Source organism: Myxine glutinosa, chromosome 8, assembly GCF_964187855.1.
Source record: "Myxine glutinosa chromosome 8, kmMyxGlut1.1, whole genome shotgun sequence".
Lineage (NCBI taxonomy): Eukaryota > Metazoa > Chordata > Myxini > Myxiniformes > Myxinidae > Myxine > Myxine glutinosa.
Window position 1 is genome coordinate 41,847,580 of NC_136268.1, and position 18,773 is coordinate 41,866,352.

General features: G+C 41.6%; 1 protein-coding gene across 1 annotated transcript in view; it reads right to left on the minus strand.

Moving 5' to 3' along the window:
- The window catches only part of LOC137432431 (bifunctional heparan sulfate N-deacetylase/N-sulfotransferase 2), a 493,706-nt gene that overhangs the window by 11,296 nt on the left and 463,637 nt on the right, over positions 1–18,773 (minus strand). Inside the window, exon 16 of the mRNA XM_068124366.2 lies at positions 5,206–5,308. Coding sequence (XP_067980467.2) covers positions 5,206–5,308 — 103 coding nt within the window. The remainder of the gene's footprint in view (positions 1–5,205; positions 5,309–18,773) is intronic.

Sequence of the window (18,773 nt, forward strand, 5' to 3'; positions counted from 1 at the left end):
AGAGAGTTGGTCATAAGCAAGAAGCCTATTGATTTTGAGGACAAATGGTCAAAAGATCAACATAAGCCAAAGGGCAACTACATTGTCACATTTCTAACATCAGTAGTTTTCATCCAATTGATTCGAAACTTGAAGAGAATTTGCACATCAGGTCTGCAAATTTAACCAACCAGAGTTGGGATTGATTTTGAGTCATAGGCCAAAGGTCAACAACTTTGTCGAATTTCTAAAATCAATTTTCATCTGATTGCCTTGAAATTTGAAGAGGATTTGCGTATCAGGCCACTTAATGCAAGCACCAACTCTTTTTGAGGTCAACATAGGCCAAAAGGTAAACATAGGCCAGACTTCTAAAATCCTCAATTTTCATCAAATTAACTGGAAATTTGAAGAAGATTTGAATATCTGGTCACAAATACAACCACCAAGTATTTTTGAGGTCAACATAGGCCAAAAGGTCAACATAGGCCAAAGGTCAACAACTTATTTTAGGGATTTCGCGGGTATTTCACAACATATTTGTTTATTTGATTATGAGCAGGATATCTCAAAACGTTATGGACAGATTCGGCCACAACTTGGTGGGTATGTTTGGTGTCGTACTAGTACTACAACGAATTGATTAGATTTTAATAATGGTCCAAATCCGGATACGAGGATTTTTTCAATTTTGTCAAGTGATTCTTCACCATTGAGAGATGGGGCCAAAATCGATATATAGTATTGTTACGTTTGTGGGAATGGCATGGTTTGTGGGAATGTGGGAATCATTTAAGAGTCGTGTTGTTTAGGGTGTATTGCAAAGAAGTGCCAGTTCAGCTGTGGATCCCCAAATAGGAACTTATCATATTTATTTTTCCTTTTACTTAAAGTTTACCCCATATCCACTCCCTTTACGCCACGTGATTTTGACTGTTGGTGGTGTTGCACAAAAACAGCTTTGGGAAGGATTCAACCCTTTTTCTTTCAAGCAAGAAAGTGCAGGAAAAGAATAGAGAGAAGAAGAAGAGCTGCGCTTGGCGGGTTGGTGAAAAAGCAATCCTTGCTCGTGGTGTGAACGGCTTCAGTGAGCTTGTTGGTGTGAGAGACTCGACCTCTACGAATTTTTTGAAGGATTAATTGTGCATAAAGGAGGTGGCCAAAAAGGAAAAGAGCGTATTGTGTGGAAAAAGGCACTCCTTTGGGGTGGTGAGAAAGCGATCCATGCTTCATGCAGTGAATGGGCTCGGCTGGTGCTATATCAAGGATTCGACCTCGATGACTTCCTGAGGGATTTTCTGTGTTGTATGAAGGAGGTTGATGAAAGGAAAGGGATCAAAGGAGAAAGGGATTGCAGAACGTTGATGAACCTTGGTTCCTGCCAAGCCCCACTCTGATGAACGTTGATGAAGCTGCTCTTCAAACAGGCCTGAACCCCACTGCATTCCCATCCTCATAATCCCATTTGATTTAAATTCCCTGAAAATATTATTTTATTAATTTGCTTACCTTCCTTTCCCTGGGTTAGATAGAGTTGTGTGTGGATGTTGTGTCGGCCTTTCGTATCGGTTGTATGTGGCCTGTCTTAATTGTTTCAGTCTGTCATTAATTAATTAATTAAGTCTGTAATACTTATACTTGTATGATTTGATTATTGTGTCGTTACTTATACTCAGGTCGTCATCCCCGACGCCCATAACAGTATGATATTTAAAAACTGTGGACAGATTCAGACTAAACTTGGTGGACGAGTTGGGTAGATGACAAGAATAATTTGATTAGGTTTTGGTTAAAATCCAGATGCAGATCCGGTCTTTCAGTGGGATACAAAACAGAGACTGTTCAGCCTGGTGTAGGTATACCGTTCTAGTAAAGTTATTCATTCAATTATTCTCATAGTGGAGTATGGAGTGATAGATACAATGCAGTCTTGGGCCCAGTTTTGTTGCTTTCAAACACAACTGATGCACCTGGTCCACTTGAAAAGCCTCTTACACTTTTCAGGCAACTACACATTAGACCACATGGCAGCCAATCACATTTACAGACCAGCAGCAGCTGCAACCCTTTCAGTACACTTCAAAAGGATCCAAAGCTGGTCCAAAGATGGAATGTGTCTATCAACCCACGTAAGCCTCACCTTATCGGCTTCTCTCCAGAATGATGATCTAGTGAATGTACTAATCTATTTCCTTGATCAGACACTGAAAGGTAGTGAAGTCCCTCAATTTTTTGGGCCTCACCATTGCCTCTCTTGGATAGACCATATAAGTAAATCTGGCCTCTAAAGACAGCTACCAACTGGGTTAACCTTTCCAAGTCCATCTGAAGTCAATCTGATCTTCTCACAGCCTACAACATCAGTGTCCATCACTTGATGGAGTCACTGGCAGAGTTTGGGGAGGGGCAGTGGGGGGGGGGGGGGGGGCAATGCCCCCACCTTAATTTTTTTAAGAAGTTTACAATTAAGATTAAAAACATCCTGCATTTAAACGTGAGTAACAATAATTAATTAACGTAAACTGTATTTGTGATTTCACGTACACTGTAATTGCACTAACAAATGGTAATTTTGGAAGTCAGACCTTGCTACCCATTATTAATATTAAGCCCTTGCCCCCCAAATAGAGAAGTCAAACGAGACCTATGGATGGAGTACCACTCTCATCATATGAGATGATGCCATCCATTCACATCTCTCAATTCTGGCTTCTGCGGAATCCAAAGCTCTCAGCTTCATTGGCATCTTCCCCAAAGATACAAAGACACATGCCTCTGTCAATGCAGACAAGTTGATTGCCTTTTCTTTATTCCCAGCTGGTGTTGCTCCCTTGCTTTATCATCACTCTATTCCTCACCAGCCCTTCCAGAATGGATGGCATCCGTATCACATATAGGAAGTCTTATATTTGTTAAGTTTTCAAAACAAGGGCGTCCTGCTCATCTTTCCTCATTTGCTCCTTCTACTCCCAGCAGTAGAATTTTTTTTCACTGGTCAGTGCAATATCATTCTTCCCCAGAGGATTTAAAGATGGCAGTGCATCACCATCCATGTCAACTTCCAACCTATTTTCCCCATTCTTCCCTGCTGCCCAGATTCGTCAGGGCAGCGTGGTCATGGTCAGGGGGGGCAAGGGAGGAGTTTAAATTTCTCAATCTCTCTTGCTCTTTGCCTAGCCTGGTGTTGGCTTAGTGGTTAGGGTGCCGGCTTGGGATACCTAGGATCCTGAGTTCAAATCCCGGTCGATCGCTGAATTAACGCCCAGGGGTTGACTCAGCCTGTCATCCTTCCAGGTCGGCAAATTGAGTACCAGTTCACTGGTAATTCCCTGTGTGTCACAAGAGGCGACCAACAGGGTTGGCGGCAGGAAGGGCATCCGGCCATAAAACATTGCTTCAAAAAGGGGACCAAGGTGCCCGAAAAGGGCCGACCCCTGCTCTGCGGGGAAAATGGCCTCTAAAGGTGGCTCTTTTTTTCTTCTTCTTGCTCTTTTCCTGTTTGCTAATGCACCTGCTTGTTTGCGTCCAGTCGTGCTGTTATTCCTATACTGTGAGCATTCCCATCCTCAAAGCAGGCGAAAACCCTATACACTGTGTTAATTTACATGTTTTCTTCTAATGTACTTATCTTGCATAGAAAAGTGTCATTATCTCTGCATGTTCTTGTCCTACATGACATGTTTAAATAACAGACGAAATACAACATTGGAGCCATCAGGAGGAACCCAAATAGGTAAAGATAGAGTCATCAGGACGAACTTGGATAGGATTCAGATTTTGGCTGCTACCTACTCTTCTACCTCCAAACCCATCCAGGCTCAGCCAAGTGTGACTTACAAACACATGTACATTCTACTCCATGAGCCTTAAATGCTGTACATTAGAAAAGTAACATTAATGAGAAATGCATGCAACTATGGGGAAATCACGATGAAAACCTGTACTTTTGAGAAAATGACCCTGATCTCTGAGAAAAAGAGGAGTATACAGTGCGTATCAAAAAAAAGGTAATCCAAATTCAAGGGGTTAATAACCCACCTTTTTAGAGGCCATTTTTCCCCACAGAGCAGGGGTTGGCCTTTTTCGGGCACCTTTGTCCCCTTTTTGAAGCAATGTTTTATGGCCGGATGCCCTTCCTGCCGCCAACCCTGTTGGTCGCCTCTTGCGACACACAGAACTTTGAGCGACAGGTTCGTGGTGTCTTCAGATATCTCTGGTGGGCCCAAGACGGCGCCCCAGCACATCGTCTTATCACTGTCCGAGATCGACTGAGGGAACTCTTTGGAGACCGAGTCATCGCCCTCAACCATGCAGTTGAATGGCCGCCAAGATCACCTGACCTCACACCATGTGATCATTTCCTTTGGGGACATTTAAAGACCAAGGTGTTCGTAACTCCTCCCCGTGATCTTGACGAATTGCAGGGCCGTATTCGACATGAAGTGGATGCTTTGCGCAATGACCCGGCTGTGGTGAGACGAGCAGTTCAGGGCATGCTCCGCCGCTGTGAGCTTTGTGTTGAAAGGGGAGGTGGACATGTTGATGGTGTGGGTGCATAAAGGCCAATCATTCCTGAGAAAAGTTCACATCTGACGTTCATTTTGCATCAATTATCCTGACTTGCATCGATTAGCCAAACTTGTAAAAATGCGATTTGAACTTGTCATTTTCAATGAACATGTACTCGGTCATGTGTGACAGCAATGATGCATGGAAGGTATCAATGGAAAGCTGAGGATCTCCTCTTAATTAGTAAACCACATGTACAATGGTCAAAAATAAATAACCTTTGCATATTAACCCCTCGAATTCGGATTACCTTTTTTTTGCTACGCACTGTAGATATGATTCAGCTGAATCCAACCAAAAATGTCTGCATGTGTCTATGTGCCCACAAATGTTGTAATATAAGATGGGCAAACATGACCTATTGAGCATTTCCCATCTCGACACATGGCTCATGAAGCTGGGATCACTGGTTCAAATCCCATATACTGCATCGATTTATTTGTCAACTGCTAATTTATTCGTCGTCCAAACCATTATGTCCTCATCCTGCATGTGATATGGATACCTGGGTCATTGTTTTTTTGTTTTTTTTTAAATCCTCGAGGTAGACAGAAAATATTAAGATGTTTTGAGGGGATTTGTTTACATACACATAGGTTTAACAAATACAAAGAGCAAAACCAAATTTAAATTCCAACCAAACATTTCATCACTCACCTGGGCTTCCATGTCAGGATATTTTCGCCCCTTCCCCTTTCCGAGACACCTGGGTTTGCCTTCTTTCACCTTGATGCACCAGAACCCTTTATGTGCCTCATACCTGAATGCAAAAAGTAAACAGTTTGACAGCAGGTGTCGGTATATCTAGGGATGCAGTAACGTTCAGCAAGCAGTAAATATATGTATTACTCTGTTGGAAATACAAGTTTACTGCCCGAGCTGATTAAATTCAACAAGGCAGCCCGACATGATTGCTCGATATAGCCCAAAACACATCCTTCTCATAATATTCATTAGTTTTAGTGTTGGCTGCTCAAAAAGCACATCAGATTGGCTGAACTTTTAAACAAATGAGCTGGTCAACCCTGATTAATTATTGCAACACTCACTCTGAAACGCCATGGGAATCAAACCCAAACCAGATCGGGCAATGCAACAAAGCCTTACTTACTCCATCCATCCAGATTTGCCTTACAAGATCTGCCTGCAACCCTCTTATGGTTAAACTGCCAAAATCAAGACTCTCTGCTCACCTTCACTCCTTCATTCCTCTTTTCTCCCACCTCTGGAACAAACTCCCTCACTCTCTTCAATCCCACTCCACCCTCCAGGTCTTTAAAACAGCTGTTCACCACCATCTCTTATCTTCCCCCATCCAAAACCTTGATCTTTTCTATCCCCGCTAATTTCACCCCAATTCCACTTTTTTGAAATACCAACTTCTGTCCTGGAAGTGGAAGTCCTTGGTGTCCTTGTGTTTTATATTTCTCCCACCCCCCCCCCCCCTTCCCACGCCTCCTCCCTCCCAAGCCCTCTCCCTCCCACACATCTCCCTGCTCTTAAATGTTGTGTGCTCTCAAGTGTTTGTGTGCTTCCCCTTCTCTTGTCTTCCGCTCCCTCTTTTTATATATTTTGTTTGTCTGGTTGATTTGTTTGTGAAGTAAATGTCAGCTCTTTCACGAGCCTCGATTCAGTATCCAAAAAAAAAAAAAAAAAAATAAATCGCCAAGAAAGTTGGATGGAGAGTGTCGGTGAACAGCAATATTCGAGTCTTTCCACAGATTCTCAATGGGATTGAGCTTTGACCGAAGGACTTTCACGTTCTTGCTCTGAAGCCATTCCAGTGTTGCTTTGACTGTATGCTTGGGGTCATTGTCCCGTTGGAACGTAAATCTTTGTAGAGTAATTTAACAGATCTTTTGCACTGTGAAGCAAGTTATCCTCAAGGATTTGCCTCTATTTGGCTCCATTCATTGTTCCCTCTATCATTACAAGACTCCCAGTCCCTGTCAATAGAAAGCATCCCCATATCATGATGCTGCCACAACCATACTTCATGGTAAGGATGCCGTTAGATGGGTGATGAGCTGTGCTCGGTTTCCGCCAGACGTAGCGCTTTGTATTCAGGCCAAAGAGTTCAATTTTCATCTCATGACACCACATATTATTTTACCTCATGTTCTCAGAGTCTGTCATGTGCCTTTTTGCAAACTCCAGGCGTGCTCTCATTGTGTCTTTTTCTCAGGAGCGGCTTCCGTCTGGCCACTCTCACATAAAGCCTAGATTTGCGAAGGGCTGCAGAGACTGTTGTCTTTCTGGAAGGTTCTCCCATCTCAGCCAATGATCTCTGTAATTCTGTCAGCATGGTCATTGGGTTCTTGTTCACTTCCCTGATCAGGGTCCTTCTTTCCCCGCTGCTCAGTTTGATCGGACTGCTAGCTCGAGGAAGAGTCTGGATCGGGCCATATTCGTTCCATTTTCTCGTGATCAAGCTCACTGTGCTCTTTGGAAGTTTCAACACTCGAGAAATTGTTTTATACCCATCTCCAGATCTATGACTCCTCACAATCGTATATATCGGAGTTCAACGGAGAGTTCCTTGGACTTCATGGTAGAGTTTCTGCTCTGACCTGCACTGTCAACTCAGTGGTTCTTAACCTTTTTAAGTGCCCGTACCCCATGAGTTTTCATAATATTTTCCCGTACCCCCTGTCAAAAATGACTTAAAATGCCAATAGATTAATAAAGTTTCTTGATTTTCACATAAAAAAACGCATTTATGGAAAAAATAATCATAATGCATAGTGTTTGCTGAAAAGTCACTTTCTTGAAGTAGATTACAGTACAATATTAACTTTTGTAGAAAAACATACTACAAAGTACACACAGACACATTTCTAGTGGCTCTTTTGTTGTTGTTTTTCATCAATGATGATGCTGAAACGAGGTTCTTTCTTTGAAGTAGCCACATGCATGTCGTCACTAGCATCCAAACGGTTCCTGGCCTTTGTTTTGATGGGTAGGAGTGTTGAAAAACCTGTCTCGCACAAATAGGTGGTCGCAAATGGCACGAGGATCTCCAGAGCTCTATGCTAACTGTGGGAACGTTTTGAGTTGTGCACACCAGAAGATGTCTCGCTGCATTGATTCAAACTCCGTTCAAATTATTATTTTAAAAAAACCTAAACCCTTGTAATTTTTCAATAAAAACATTTTAACCCTTCTTTTTCTTCTTTAAATACTGTTATACCCTTATTTTTTAATTGAAATTTATTTTGGGGTGGCGTGTCTCGTACCCCCAGCTTGGAGGTTTCATACACCTAGGGGGTACAGGTACCCCTGGTTAAGAACCTATGTGTGGGAGCTTATATGGAAAGGTATGTTTCTTTCAAAAGCATGCCCAATCAATTGAATTTGGATTTTTGGGATAAGCATAAAAATGCTACCTATGAAAAATGAGTATCACTCAAAATTCCTCCAACTGAAAAGGGGAAAAAGTTGTCATCCAAAGATATGTCATGCAAAAACTGCTTGAGATTAACATTGCATTCTTTCACACAAAACTTTTTTTTTTTTTGGAAAACTACTCAGAGATAGTAACATGGTTATTTTAGAAAGAAGTTGGTTATCACTGGCTAGCCATGTCTTTTTAGCTCCTATATATATATATATATATTTTTTGTTTTGAATGAAAGAAATCAGCCTGGGCCACAGGCAGGTGGATCATGCCTTGCCAAAATAAAGGGGAATTAATCTTCATCTATGTTGTTAAACTCTATTTGAGAATGATATATGGACTGAACAAAAATTGGAAGCAGGATTCCTTTGGCTTTTCACAGTCCCAGTTCAACAGCCTGTGCTTGTTCAAAAATTACTTTTAAGACATTTAAAATCCACAACCTAGTACAAGCAAATTAAATGACTGGCTTAACATCTCCTCTGAGTAATGGCCTACTCCTGACACACTGCCTAAGAAGTATTAACATGGCAGGGTTTAGTCGAACCTAATTAGATTTGAGCAACTGATTCAAACTTGCACATCTCATATGCAATCGGTGTATTACGAGTTTTTTTTGTCCGTCCTTTTTTCTGCTTATGTTTTTATACAATGAATGGCCTCGGCTGGTGGAAGAGCTAAACATCATAGTGCAGCAGGTTCGCAAACTAACATTGGTTATGGAAGGAGCGGCCACAAGGAGAATACAGTCAGGTTCACTATGTTAACAAATATAATTTCGCTCAAAATATTTTGGAGATTAGCAAAACTATACATTTTTGGAATATTCAGAGCATGAAGAATCCAAAAATTAATGTTTACATTTGCGTAGACACCTTTGCGAAAATGACACTCAGGACAGTGATGAAGATAGTCAGGTTCACTATGTTAACAAATATAATTTCGTTCAAAATTTTGGGAGATTAGCAAAACTATACATTTTTTGAATCATCAGAGCATGGAGAATCCGAAAATCAATGTTGGCATTTGCACAGACACCTGCATGGCCGCCATTTTGGATTTTCGAAATGGCCGCCATAAAATACATATTTTGCGCTATCTCGGCCTCCAGTCAACCTGGAAACTTAATTAAATATGCTAATCCTATGTTTTCTGGGTAAAGGAATCCAATAAAGGCCTCAAAATAGTGCTCAGGATTATAGAAAAGCAATAAACAAAGGTAATTGAAAACCATTGTCTTTATATTTGTGATATAACTGCATTACATAAGACATGATATTGCAAGCCCTTTGAAGTTATAGGTATGGGTTTATAAAGCAAGAAAGCAGCCTTGTTAGTATCAGATTGAACTATAAGTCCTACACACAGGATCTACTAGGTCTATACCGTTCAGGAATATGCTTTTACAGATCTTCATCACTGTCCTGAGTGTCATTTTCGCAAAGGTGTCTACGCAAATGCCAACATTATTTTTTGGATTCCTCATGCTCTGAATATTCCAAAAATCTATCGTTTTGCTAATCTCCAAAAATTTTGAACGAAAAATCAGTCTACCTGGCAAGCGTTACGCCTAGGTTCCCCGTCGGTGAAGTGATGCGAGTTGACAAAGTGGAAGACGCAAGGCGGCCATCTTGGATTTTGACGTGGCGACCCAATTTTCAATAGAGTTCTCCCTTATGTGTAGATACACCCACACACCAGATTAGAAGTTAGTAGTTCGTTTATTTTTCAAGATATTTCGCTCACAAGGTTCAGAAATACATATGGTGGCGGCCATCTTGGATTTTGACATGGCGACCCAATTTTCAATAGCGTTCGTCCTTATGTGCAGATACACCGACCGACACACCAGATTAGAAGTTGGTACTTTGCTTATTTTTCAAGATATTCCGCTCACAAGGTTCAGACATACATGGCGGCAGCCATCTTGAATTTTGACCTGGCGAGCCAATTTTCAATAGCATTCTTCCTTATGCGTATATACACCCACGCACCAGATTAGAAGTTAGTAGTTCGTTTATTTTTCAAGATATTTCGCTCACAATGTTCAGACATATATATGGTGGCGGCCATCTTGGATTTTGACGTGGCGACCCAATTTTCAATAGCGTTCTTCCTTATGCCTGGATACACCCACACCAGATTAGACGTTGGTACTTCGCTTATTTTTCAAGATATTCCGCTCACAAGGTTCAGACATACATGGCGGCGGCCATCTTGAATTTCGACGTGGTGACCCAATTTTCAATAGGGTTCTTCCTCCTGCCTAGATACACCCACAAACCAGATTAGAAGTTGGTACTTAGCTTATTTTTCAAGATATTCCGCTCACAAGGTTCAGACATACATGGCGTCAGACGTACATGGCGGCGGCCATCTTGGATTTTGGCGTGGGTTGCACCCACACACCAAATTCGAATTCGGTCCTTCGCTTACGCACGTACGCACGCACGGACACACGGACGGAGGGGAAAACCATCGTCCCCCTTTCGCTCCGCGGTGCGACGGGGAACAAAAAACAACCAGAGGTGTATTGACAATACACAAAAAACAACAGCAATACACCTTAACAGGTATCTATCTCGACTGTATTGACAAAACATGCTCAAAGTGAACGTCCGAAACTGAAATAGTGAGAAGAAGAGTGATCAAGAGTTAGTATATCAATAAAAATGTCGACTGTAGACTGAAACATACTGTGGATTTCAGACGAAGCAATCCTTTTCATATTATCCGATCATAAAATGTCAACAATAGTTCAATGTCGGGCATTTTCATTGGCCCAGTTAAGCAATAGGTTCCATAATATTTGTTTTTCCTTTTGGCCTTTCCCACTGGATGAGAAGACAAGTTTTGTTGCACTAAAACACGGGATTGACATCAAACCTTAATATGATTGATAAGAGACAGTGACAATGCCAATAAGTCTGGGAGTGATCCATATTACTACGGTGACATATGCTATGATGTAAAATGTGTTATGGTTCAGAATTAAACACCACAAGAAGGCAATAACACAGCTTTGCTAATATGCAACGTGTTATCAGCAACAGGTCAGTGTGCAGTATCAGGTCATGACTTTTTACTTATTTAGAGAGTTGCAGATACAACAAGCTATCTATGTTCTATGAATGTCAAAGGTTACTTTTGCGGTATCAAATGGCTAAAATAATTAGGCAGGTATCTTTTTTGTTACCTCTGCCACCAAAGGTGGATGGAGGTTATGTTTTCACCCCTGGCTGTTTGTCTGTGAACAAAAATATCTCAAAGTTGTGGACGGATTCGGACGAAATTTGGCAGAGATGTAGCGTATGTGACAAGGACGAAATGATTTAGATTTTGGTGAAGATCCGGATCCGGCTACTAGAATTTTAAAGTGATTCTTCACCATTGGGGGATAGGGCCAAAAACAATACATAGCAGGATATCTCAAAAGGCTGTGGACGGATTTGGACGAAGTTTGGTGGACCGGTTTGGTGTCTGACAAGGACGATTCGATTAGATTTTGGTGAAGATCTGAATATGGATTCGGATATGAGAATTATTCAATTTTTTAAGTGATTCTTCACCATGGGGAGATAGGGCCAAAAACGATACATAGCAGGATATCTCAAAAAATTATGGGTGGATTTGGACGAAACTTGGACAAAGAAGAATCGATTCAATTTTTGTGAAGATCCGGATCCAGATCCAGCTGGTAGAATTTTTAAAGTGATTCTTCACCATTGAGTGATATGGCCAACCAGGCAGAGGTATGCTCTCTACTGAGTGCCATTCTAGTTTAACATCGATTTAAGTCTTAACTTCGGATTCTAAGGCTTATGGAGGAGCTTATATACACAACTCAAAAACACGGCAATGACATGGAAAGGTGAATGTATAACAACATGAATTAGGACATTTTGTAGAACATATGGGATATGGGATATGGGATTTGAACCTGGATTTACCTGGATAATTGGAAAGGGATGTTAGATGGAAATGCTGTATCAGGGCAAACACTAAACCAGGCTAAATGCTAAATTAGGCCTGTTTTGGTGTAGATCCAAATTTTACACCAAAAAACAGCAATGCTGTCCAGAGAGCCAAAAATAAATAAATAACTAGCGAATGCAAAGGAAACAGGTGCCATTGTTGGATTTATCCATTGGGTAATTCCAAATAATTCTGTGCATGAAATCATCAATCATGGTGAGATTTTTATTTAAAAAAAAAAAAAGGAAAACAGCTGGATGACTCATGGAGGTGAATGCAGTGCCACAACATGAAGTGGTCCATAAGCAAATATCAACTTAGATTGTTACATACAAAAAAGACAAAACAGAAAGTAATGCCAATTATGGTTGAGGCTGTTTTAGCTCAAGCAATGATTAATGGTGGAAGTATTATGATGTAAAAATGCACTAGTCTTGAATAGAATAGCTCGGTTCCTGACCTGCCTGATTGAAATAAAATGGGCTTTATTTAAACCATAAACTGTTGCTTATGGCTAGATTAATCTCTGCAGTAATATCATCAGAGGCATTTATAAGCAAAGGGATTCTAACGCTGTTTATGATTCATAAATAGCTGTGATTTTTGTTTTATTATGTTGTCACCCAGCTGCATTATCCTGTGATTTGGGTGTTTTGGTTCCTCTGGGTCTTTAAGGGTCTTTGGGGGTATTTTGGTTCTTTCAAAGTCTTTAAGGGTCTTTTGAATCTTTGGGGTGTTTTGGGTCTTCAGGGTATTTTGGGTCTTTGGGGTACTTTGAGTCTTCAGGGTCTTCTGGGTCATTAAGGGTATTTTTGGTATTTTGGGTCTTCGGGGTCTTTAAGGGTATTTTTGGTGTTTGTGGTATTTTGGGTCTTCAGGGTCTTTTTGGTGTTTTGGGCCTTTGGGGTCTTTAAGGGCCTTCTGTGTCTTTAAGGGTAGTTTTGGGTCTTCAGGGTGTTTTGAGTCTTCAGGGTGTTGTGAGCCTTCAGGGTGTTTTGAGTCTTCAGGGTGTTTTGGGACTTCGGGGTGTTTTGGGTCTTTGGGGTGTTTTGGGTCTTCTGGGTGTTTTGAGTCTTCAGGGTGTTTTGAGTCTTCAGGGTGTTTTGGGTCTTCGGGGTGTTTTGGGACTTCGGGGTGTTTTGGGTCTTCGGGGTGTTTTGGGTCTTCTGGGTGTTTTGGGTCTTCGGGGTGTTTTGGGTCTTCGGGGTGTTTTGGGTCTTCGGGGTGTTTTGGGTCTTCGGGGTGTTTTGGGTCTTCGGGGTGTTTTGGGTCTTCGGGGTGTTTTGGGTCTTCGGGGTGTTTTGGGTCTTCGGGGTGTTTTGGGTGTGAGGGGTGTTTTGGGTGTTAGGGGTGTTTTGGGTCTTCGGGATTTTTGTGTCTTCAGGGTCTTTTGGGTTTTGATGGTGTTTTGGGTCTTCAGGGTCTTTGGGGCCATTTGGGTTTTCAGGGTCTTTCGGATTATCTGGGCCTTTAAGGGTATTTTGGGTCTTCAGGGTCTTTTGGGTCTTCAGGTTGTTTTTGGTCTTCATGGTCTCTTAGGGTCTTTAGGGCCATTTGGGTCTTTTGGATCCTCTGGGCCTTTGAGGGTATTTTGGGTCTTGAGGGTCTTTTGGTTCCTCTGAGTCTTTCAGGATATTTGGGGTATTTTGGGTCTTCCGGTCTTTTAAGTGTTTTGGGTGCTTTGAGTCTTCGGGTATTTTGGGTCTCTGCAGTCTTTAAAGGTATCTTGTGGCTTCAGGGGTCTTGGTGGTCTTAAGGGTTGTGGGAGACTTAAAGGGTCGCCAAAGCTCTGAGGGGTCTCAGCAGTCTAAAGGGTCAAAAGGTATATTCCAACAGTGCGTAATTAAGAGTTCATGGACTGTGTTTTGGGTGTTAATTTTATTTGAAGAAGACGTTTTGGTCACAAATAACCATACAAACACCACCATACCTGACATGCATGTGATGAAATTTTCAATGACATTTCCAAATTGTATGAGGGAAGGTCAAGTTTAATGTAGACTTTTTATTAAATGGAAGAAATAATCACAGGCAAGTAGATGAAGCTTAATCTACTCCGCAATATATTCTCCTGCTGCAGGTGCAGACTTCCCAGGAGGCCTTTAAGCAGTCCCACAAAACAGGAATATGTCTTTCGAACGTATTCTTGTCTACTTCCCATCGATGCGGTAGTGCCTTGATGCCATCTTCAAAAAAAACTTTGGGACAGTTATGCAGCTATTTCTGGACACGTACTTTGACCTCTTCAAAATTCATACAACTGTTTCCACCCAGATGTTCTTTTAGTGGTCCGAAGAGAACAAAATCACAAGATGACACATCTGGATGATATGCTGGGAGATGCAGAACTTGCAGCCAACCTCGACGAAAGAGAAACTGGATATTTTTGAGGTCAAGGAGAAAAGAGAACATTTTCTCTCGACCTTGCACTAACCTAGTTGAATTACAAGTGAGAACGAATGATTGTTTCCACACTTCCAAACAATGACATCCAAACCTTCAAATAAATAGACGACTTCTTTCCCATTCTACGAACAGCAATTTCCTGAGACAAGTGTTCCAAGATCAATAAGACCTTTCAAACACCTCAAGTACCTCTCAAAACGTTTGCTTTAAATGCCATAATAGGATTTCTGTTGCGATCTCCAGTTAACTTCGTGCTGTTCAGATATCCATTCGCAGTTGTTACTATGGATGTTTGAACGGTCATATTGTTTCCCATTTGTATGCACTTTGCAAAAGGATGCTCAAAACTCAAAAATCATCGAAATTTCGGGTGAATTAAAGGAGTAAAATCCCAACACCACCATAAATCACAAGCTCATGCAGGTACAGGTAGAAGGAACAAGTATATGGCAGTTAAACTGAAAAAATGCCTCCGATGGAATTGATGATAAAATTGCCTGATAGATTAATCCGAGAGAATCACGGCAATGATGATTAAATTCTCAGGCGTTGGAAAAACCTATTATATGAGGGTCATTGAAGGACGACATGGACCTATTATTCTAAAAACCATGCGGTAAAGGGTAATTGAAGAAACTTCACCTATTTCTCAAGGTATTTCTGTGATACACGTCTGAATTTGTCCCATAGATGCGGTAGTGCCTTGGTGCCATCTGGCTAGAAATCTTTTGGACAGGTAGAAAGGCCACTTCATTACATGTGCATTGAAGTCTTCATCACTCGTAAACATAATCCTACCAAAGATGTTCGTTCAGTGGTGAAGAGAGACGAAACTCATAAGGTGACAAGTGAGGACTGTAAGCGGGGAGTGGGGATGATAAAGGATGGGGGGGAGGGGGGCTGATTGGGAACTTCCTCCACCCATCTTTATCCAGGTACTTTGAGGTCTGGGACAGTAGAGGTATTTTAGTGCCCTGTGCACTAAGCACTAAGCTTATTAAATGCAAGTCAGAATGAATGATCAACTTTCAAACAGTGATATCCAAATATTTTGTAACTTCACATTTGTAGTAATCTGGGGATTATCAAAAAAACAAGACCGAAAGTCTAACAGTGGCGTAGCCGGACTTGTAAAATATTATAAACCACAAACACACATGATTAGCTTTTTAAACAGTCGCTGATGCTGTTTGTAACACTAGGGCATTGCCCGTACTATATCTATATCTAAAATTATATCCCCCCCCTCTATTTACATGAAATGGTTTGGTCCAAAGCGAACGGCTTGCGAGTACGGTGACAATCCCCCCCCCTCTATTTACATGCAATGGTTTGGTCCAAAGCGAACGGCTTCCGGAGTTTGGTAAAGAAATCGCCATCGCGTGCACAAACGCGCAGGAAAGCGAATGAATCGCAAATTCGGTTTTATTAGTTTTAAAACATAGTTTAACGCCAACATAGTTTGCAAACGTGAAATAAATGAATACGCTCTCAAATGTGCCATCCGAGGCAGAGTGTGTCCTCCACGTTCGGCACACGCGATCGTTCGCTGCTCTCTGATTGGTTGAATCGTTTTTTGGACATAGCTCGGTAAGTAATTGTCCGATTAATATGAAACCTTGAAAAGGCACATCCTCGGGTCCCCAGCAATATACCTGGCAAGTTAAAAGTATATCGGACCCGTGGTTGTCGAGAAACAGCGGTCACAGACAAACAGACGTACAAACGTACAGACGTACAAACAGAGATTACTGGAATTATAGATAGATTAAACAAATCAATTTGGAGGAATCCAGACATCCGTGACGTAAGTTTTACTTACAGAACTGAGGGTAGATCTACTGTAATCTAGATTATACCCCACAAGGGTTGGGCACGTACGTTTTGTTGAAAGAGACGTAACGCCGATGCTTTTGATATTTGATGGTCGTTTTAACAATCGGTTTGTTTGTGTTTCACACTAAATGAAAAACATAAAGGTAGAGCATGGCGATTGTGATATATGACAGGTTCGACGATATGTTAGGCATGAACGGCATATAAATCAAAATGGCGGTGTGTGGAGTCATCGACCCTATCATGTGACCAGATCCTCAGCTCTGATTGGTATACATTTCAGGGGACATACATACGTACATACATACATACATACATACATACATACAGACGGACACACACTGTTCTAGACGGCTTTGCCCAATGGGCTACGCCGTAAAAATCTGACCAACAGATTTAACGTTTGCTGGAATGAACGCAATCGGTTACTCAACCATGGCTGCCAATTAACAGCCATTTTTATGCCTCCGCCCCCGAAGGTAGCCGGAGGCACTATGTTTTCGGGTTGTCAGTCCGTCCGTCCGTATGTCCGTAGGTCCGTCTGTACAGGCTAAACCTCGTTTTTCTCAGCAACCATATGCCCGATCGAGACGAAACTTTCAGGGTAGGAGTGACACCCATGCAGAATGTTTTTTATGATAATTGTGATGTCATAGGTGTTGTTGTATGGCAGCCATCTTGGATTAAATGCAAACAATTAAACAAAATATTTCTCGGAAAATTATCTTTCCGCTTAATGGAAAAATTTGAAACTTGGCACATTGGCACCACTATCAAGTACTTCCAATAGGGAACAAAAGCATGATAATTAGGACATCATAGGTGAATTGGTATAACCAGGAAATGGTGAAGATTGGCCAGTTATATCATTCAATGGTGAAGAATCACTTAAAAAATTGTACTAGCTGGATCTAGATCCGGGCCTTCACCAACATTGGGTCGAATCTTCCTTGTCACACACACAAACTGTCCAACAGGTTTCGTCCAAATCCATCCTTAACTATTTGAGATATCCTGCTATGTATCGTTTTTGGCCGTATCTCCCAATGGTGAAGAATCACTTATAAAATTAAATAATTCTCATATCCAAATCCTGGATAGCCTGGTGTTGGCTTAGCGGTTAGGGTGCCGGCTTGGGATCCTAGGATCCTGTGTTCAAATCCCGATCGATCGCTGAATTAACGCCAGGGGGGATGACTCAGCCTGTCATCCTTCCGAGGTCGGCAAATTGAGTACCAGTTCACTGGTAATTCCCTGTGTGTCGCAAGAGGTGACTAACAGGGTTGGCGGCAGGAAGGGCATCCGGCCATAAAACATTGCTTCAAAAAGGGGACCACGGTGCCCGAAAAAGGCCAACCCCCGCTCTGCTGGGAAAAATGGCCTCTGAAGGTGGTATATATCCAAATCCATATTCAGATCTTCACCAAAATCGAATATATTTGTCCTTGTCAGACACCCAACCGGTCCACCAAGTTTCGCCAAGTCCGTCCACAACCTTTTGTGATATCCTGGTATGCATCGTTTTTGGCCCCATCTCCCAATGGTGAAGAATCACTTTAAAAATTCCACGAGCCGGATCCAAATCTGGATCTTAACTAAAATCTAATCATTTTGTCCTGGTCACATACGTTACATCTCTGCCAAATTTCGTCCGAATCCGTCCACAACGTTTTGGGATATTTTGTTCACAAACAAGCAAACAGACAGGGGTGAAAACATGACCTCCATCCACCTTTGGTGGCGGAGGTAATTATATCTCTGAAACCACCTACCCTATCGATGCAAAATTTTACAAATATCTTATAACACCATTGTTGCATATCGTTTGAAAATGATGATGTCGTAGGTCACGTGGTTTGACAGCCATCTTGGATAGAAAATGAACCTTATCCGATCAACACGAACTTCACAAATGTGATTCCCTACCCACATATATGCAGAGTGTACATTTTAAAGGTCATATGTCACGTGTTGTGGCAGCCATATTAGCTTTAAGGCCGATAATAAAAAAAATCCCTTCTCTGAAACCTCTTCACAGATCGATGTGAAACCTGAGGTGTTTTCTGGAGGAGGACTGGTGAAAATGTGAGGCTTCAAAAACAGCTGAAGGGATTTAAATCAAACTTGTTTATTTTTAGGACAGTGAATGAGGGCATCTATCCATTGTGGGGCTATGCGAAGGCATATTGGCAACACAGTCGCATTGCTCTAGTTTTTATCAACTCACAGCCCCATTTTCAAAAACACACAATTTTGTGAACAACAAGAATCAACAAATTGTGCAGACAATTTCCTGTGAATTTCAGCTGGTTTGACGTTTTCTTCTTCACAAGGAACTTCAGGTTACACCTCTGCTTCCATAGCACATGTGACTATGTTAGTCACCATTTTGGTTTGACCCAGACTGCTTTGACAAGTACATCTGATTTACATCCTATGTAATTCGTTCAAAATAGACAATAGCATTGCTCAAAATCTCAGGATTTAACTATTATTACCCTGCGCTCGTGAAGTGAAAAGCGGGGTTAAGCGATTGGGTGGGTGCATACGTGTGGCGTATGTACGTACATGCCTGCATTTTTAAAATACGCTTTCTCAGTAAGCGTTGGTC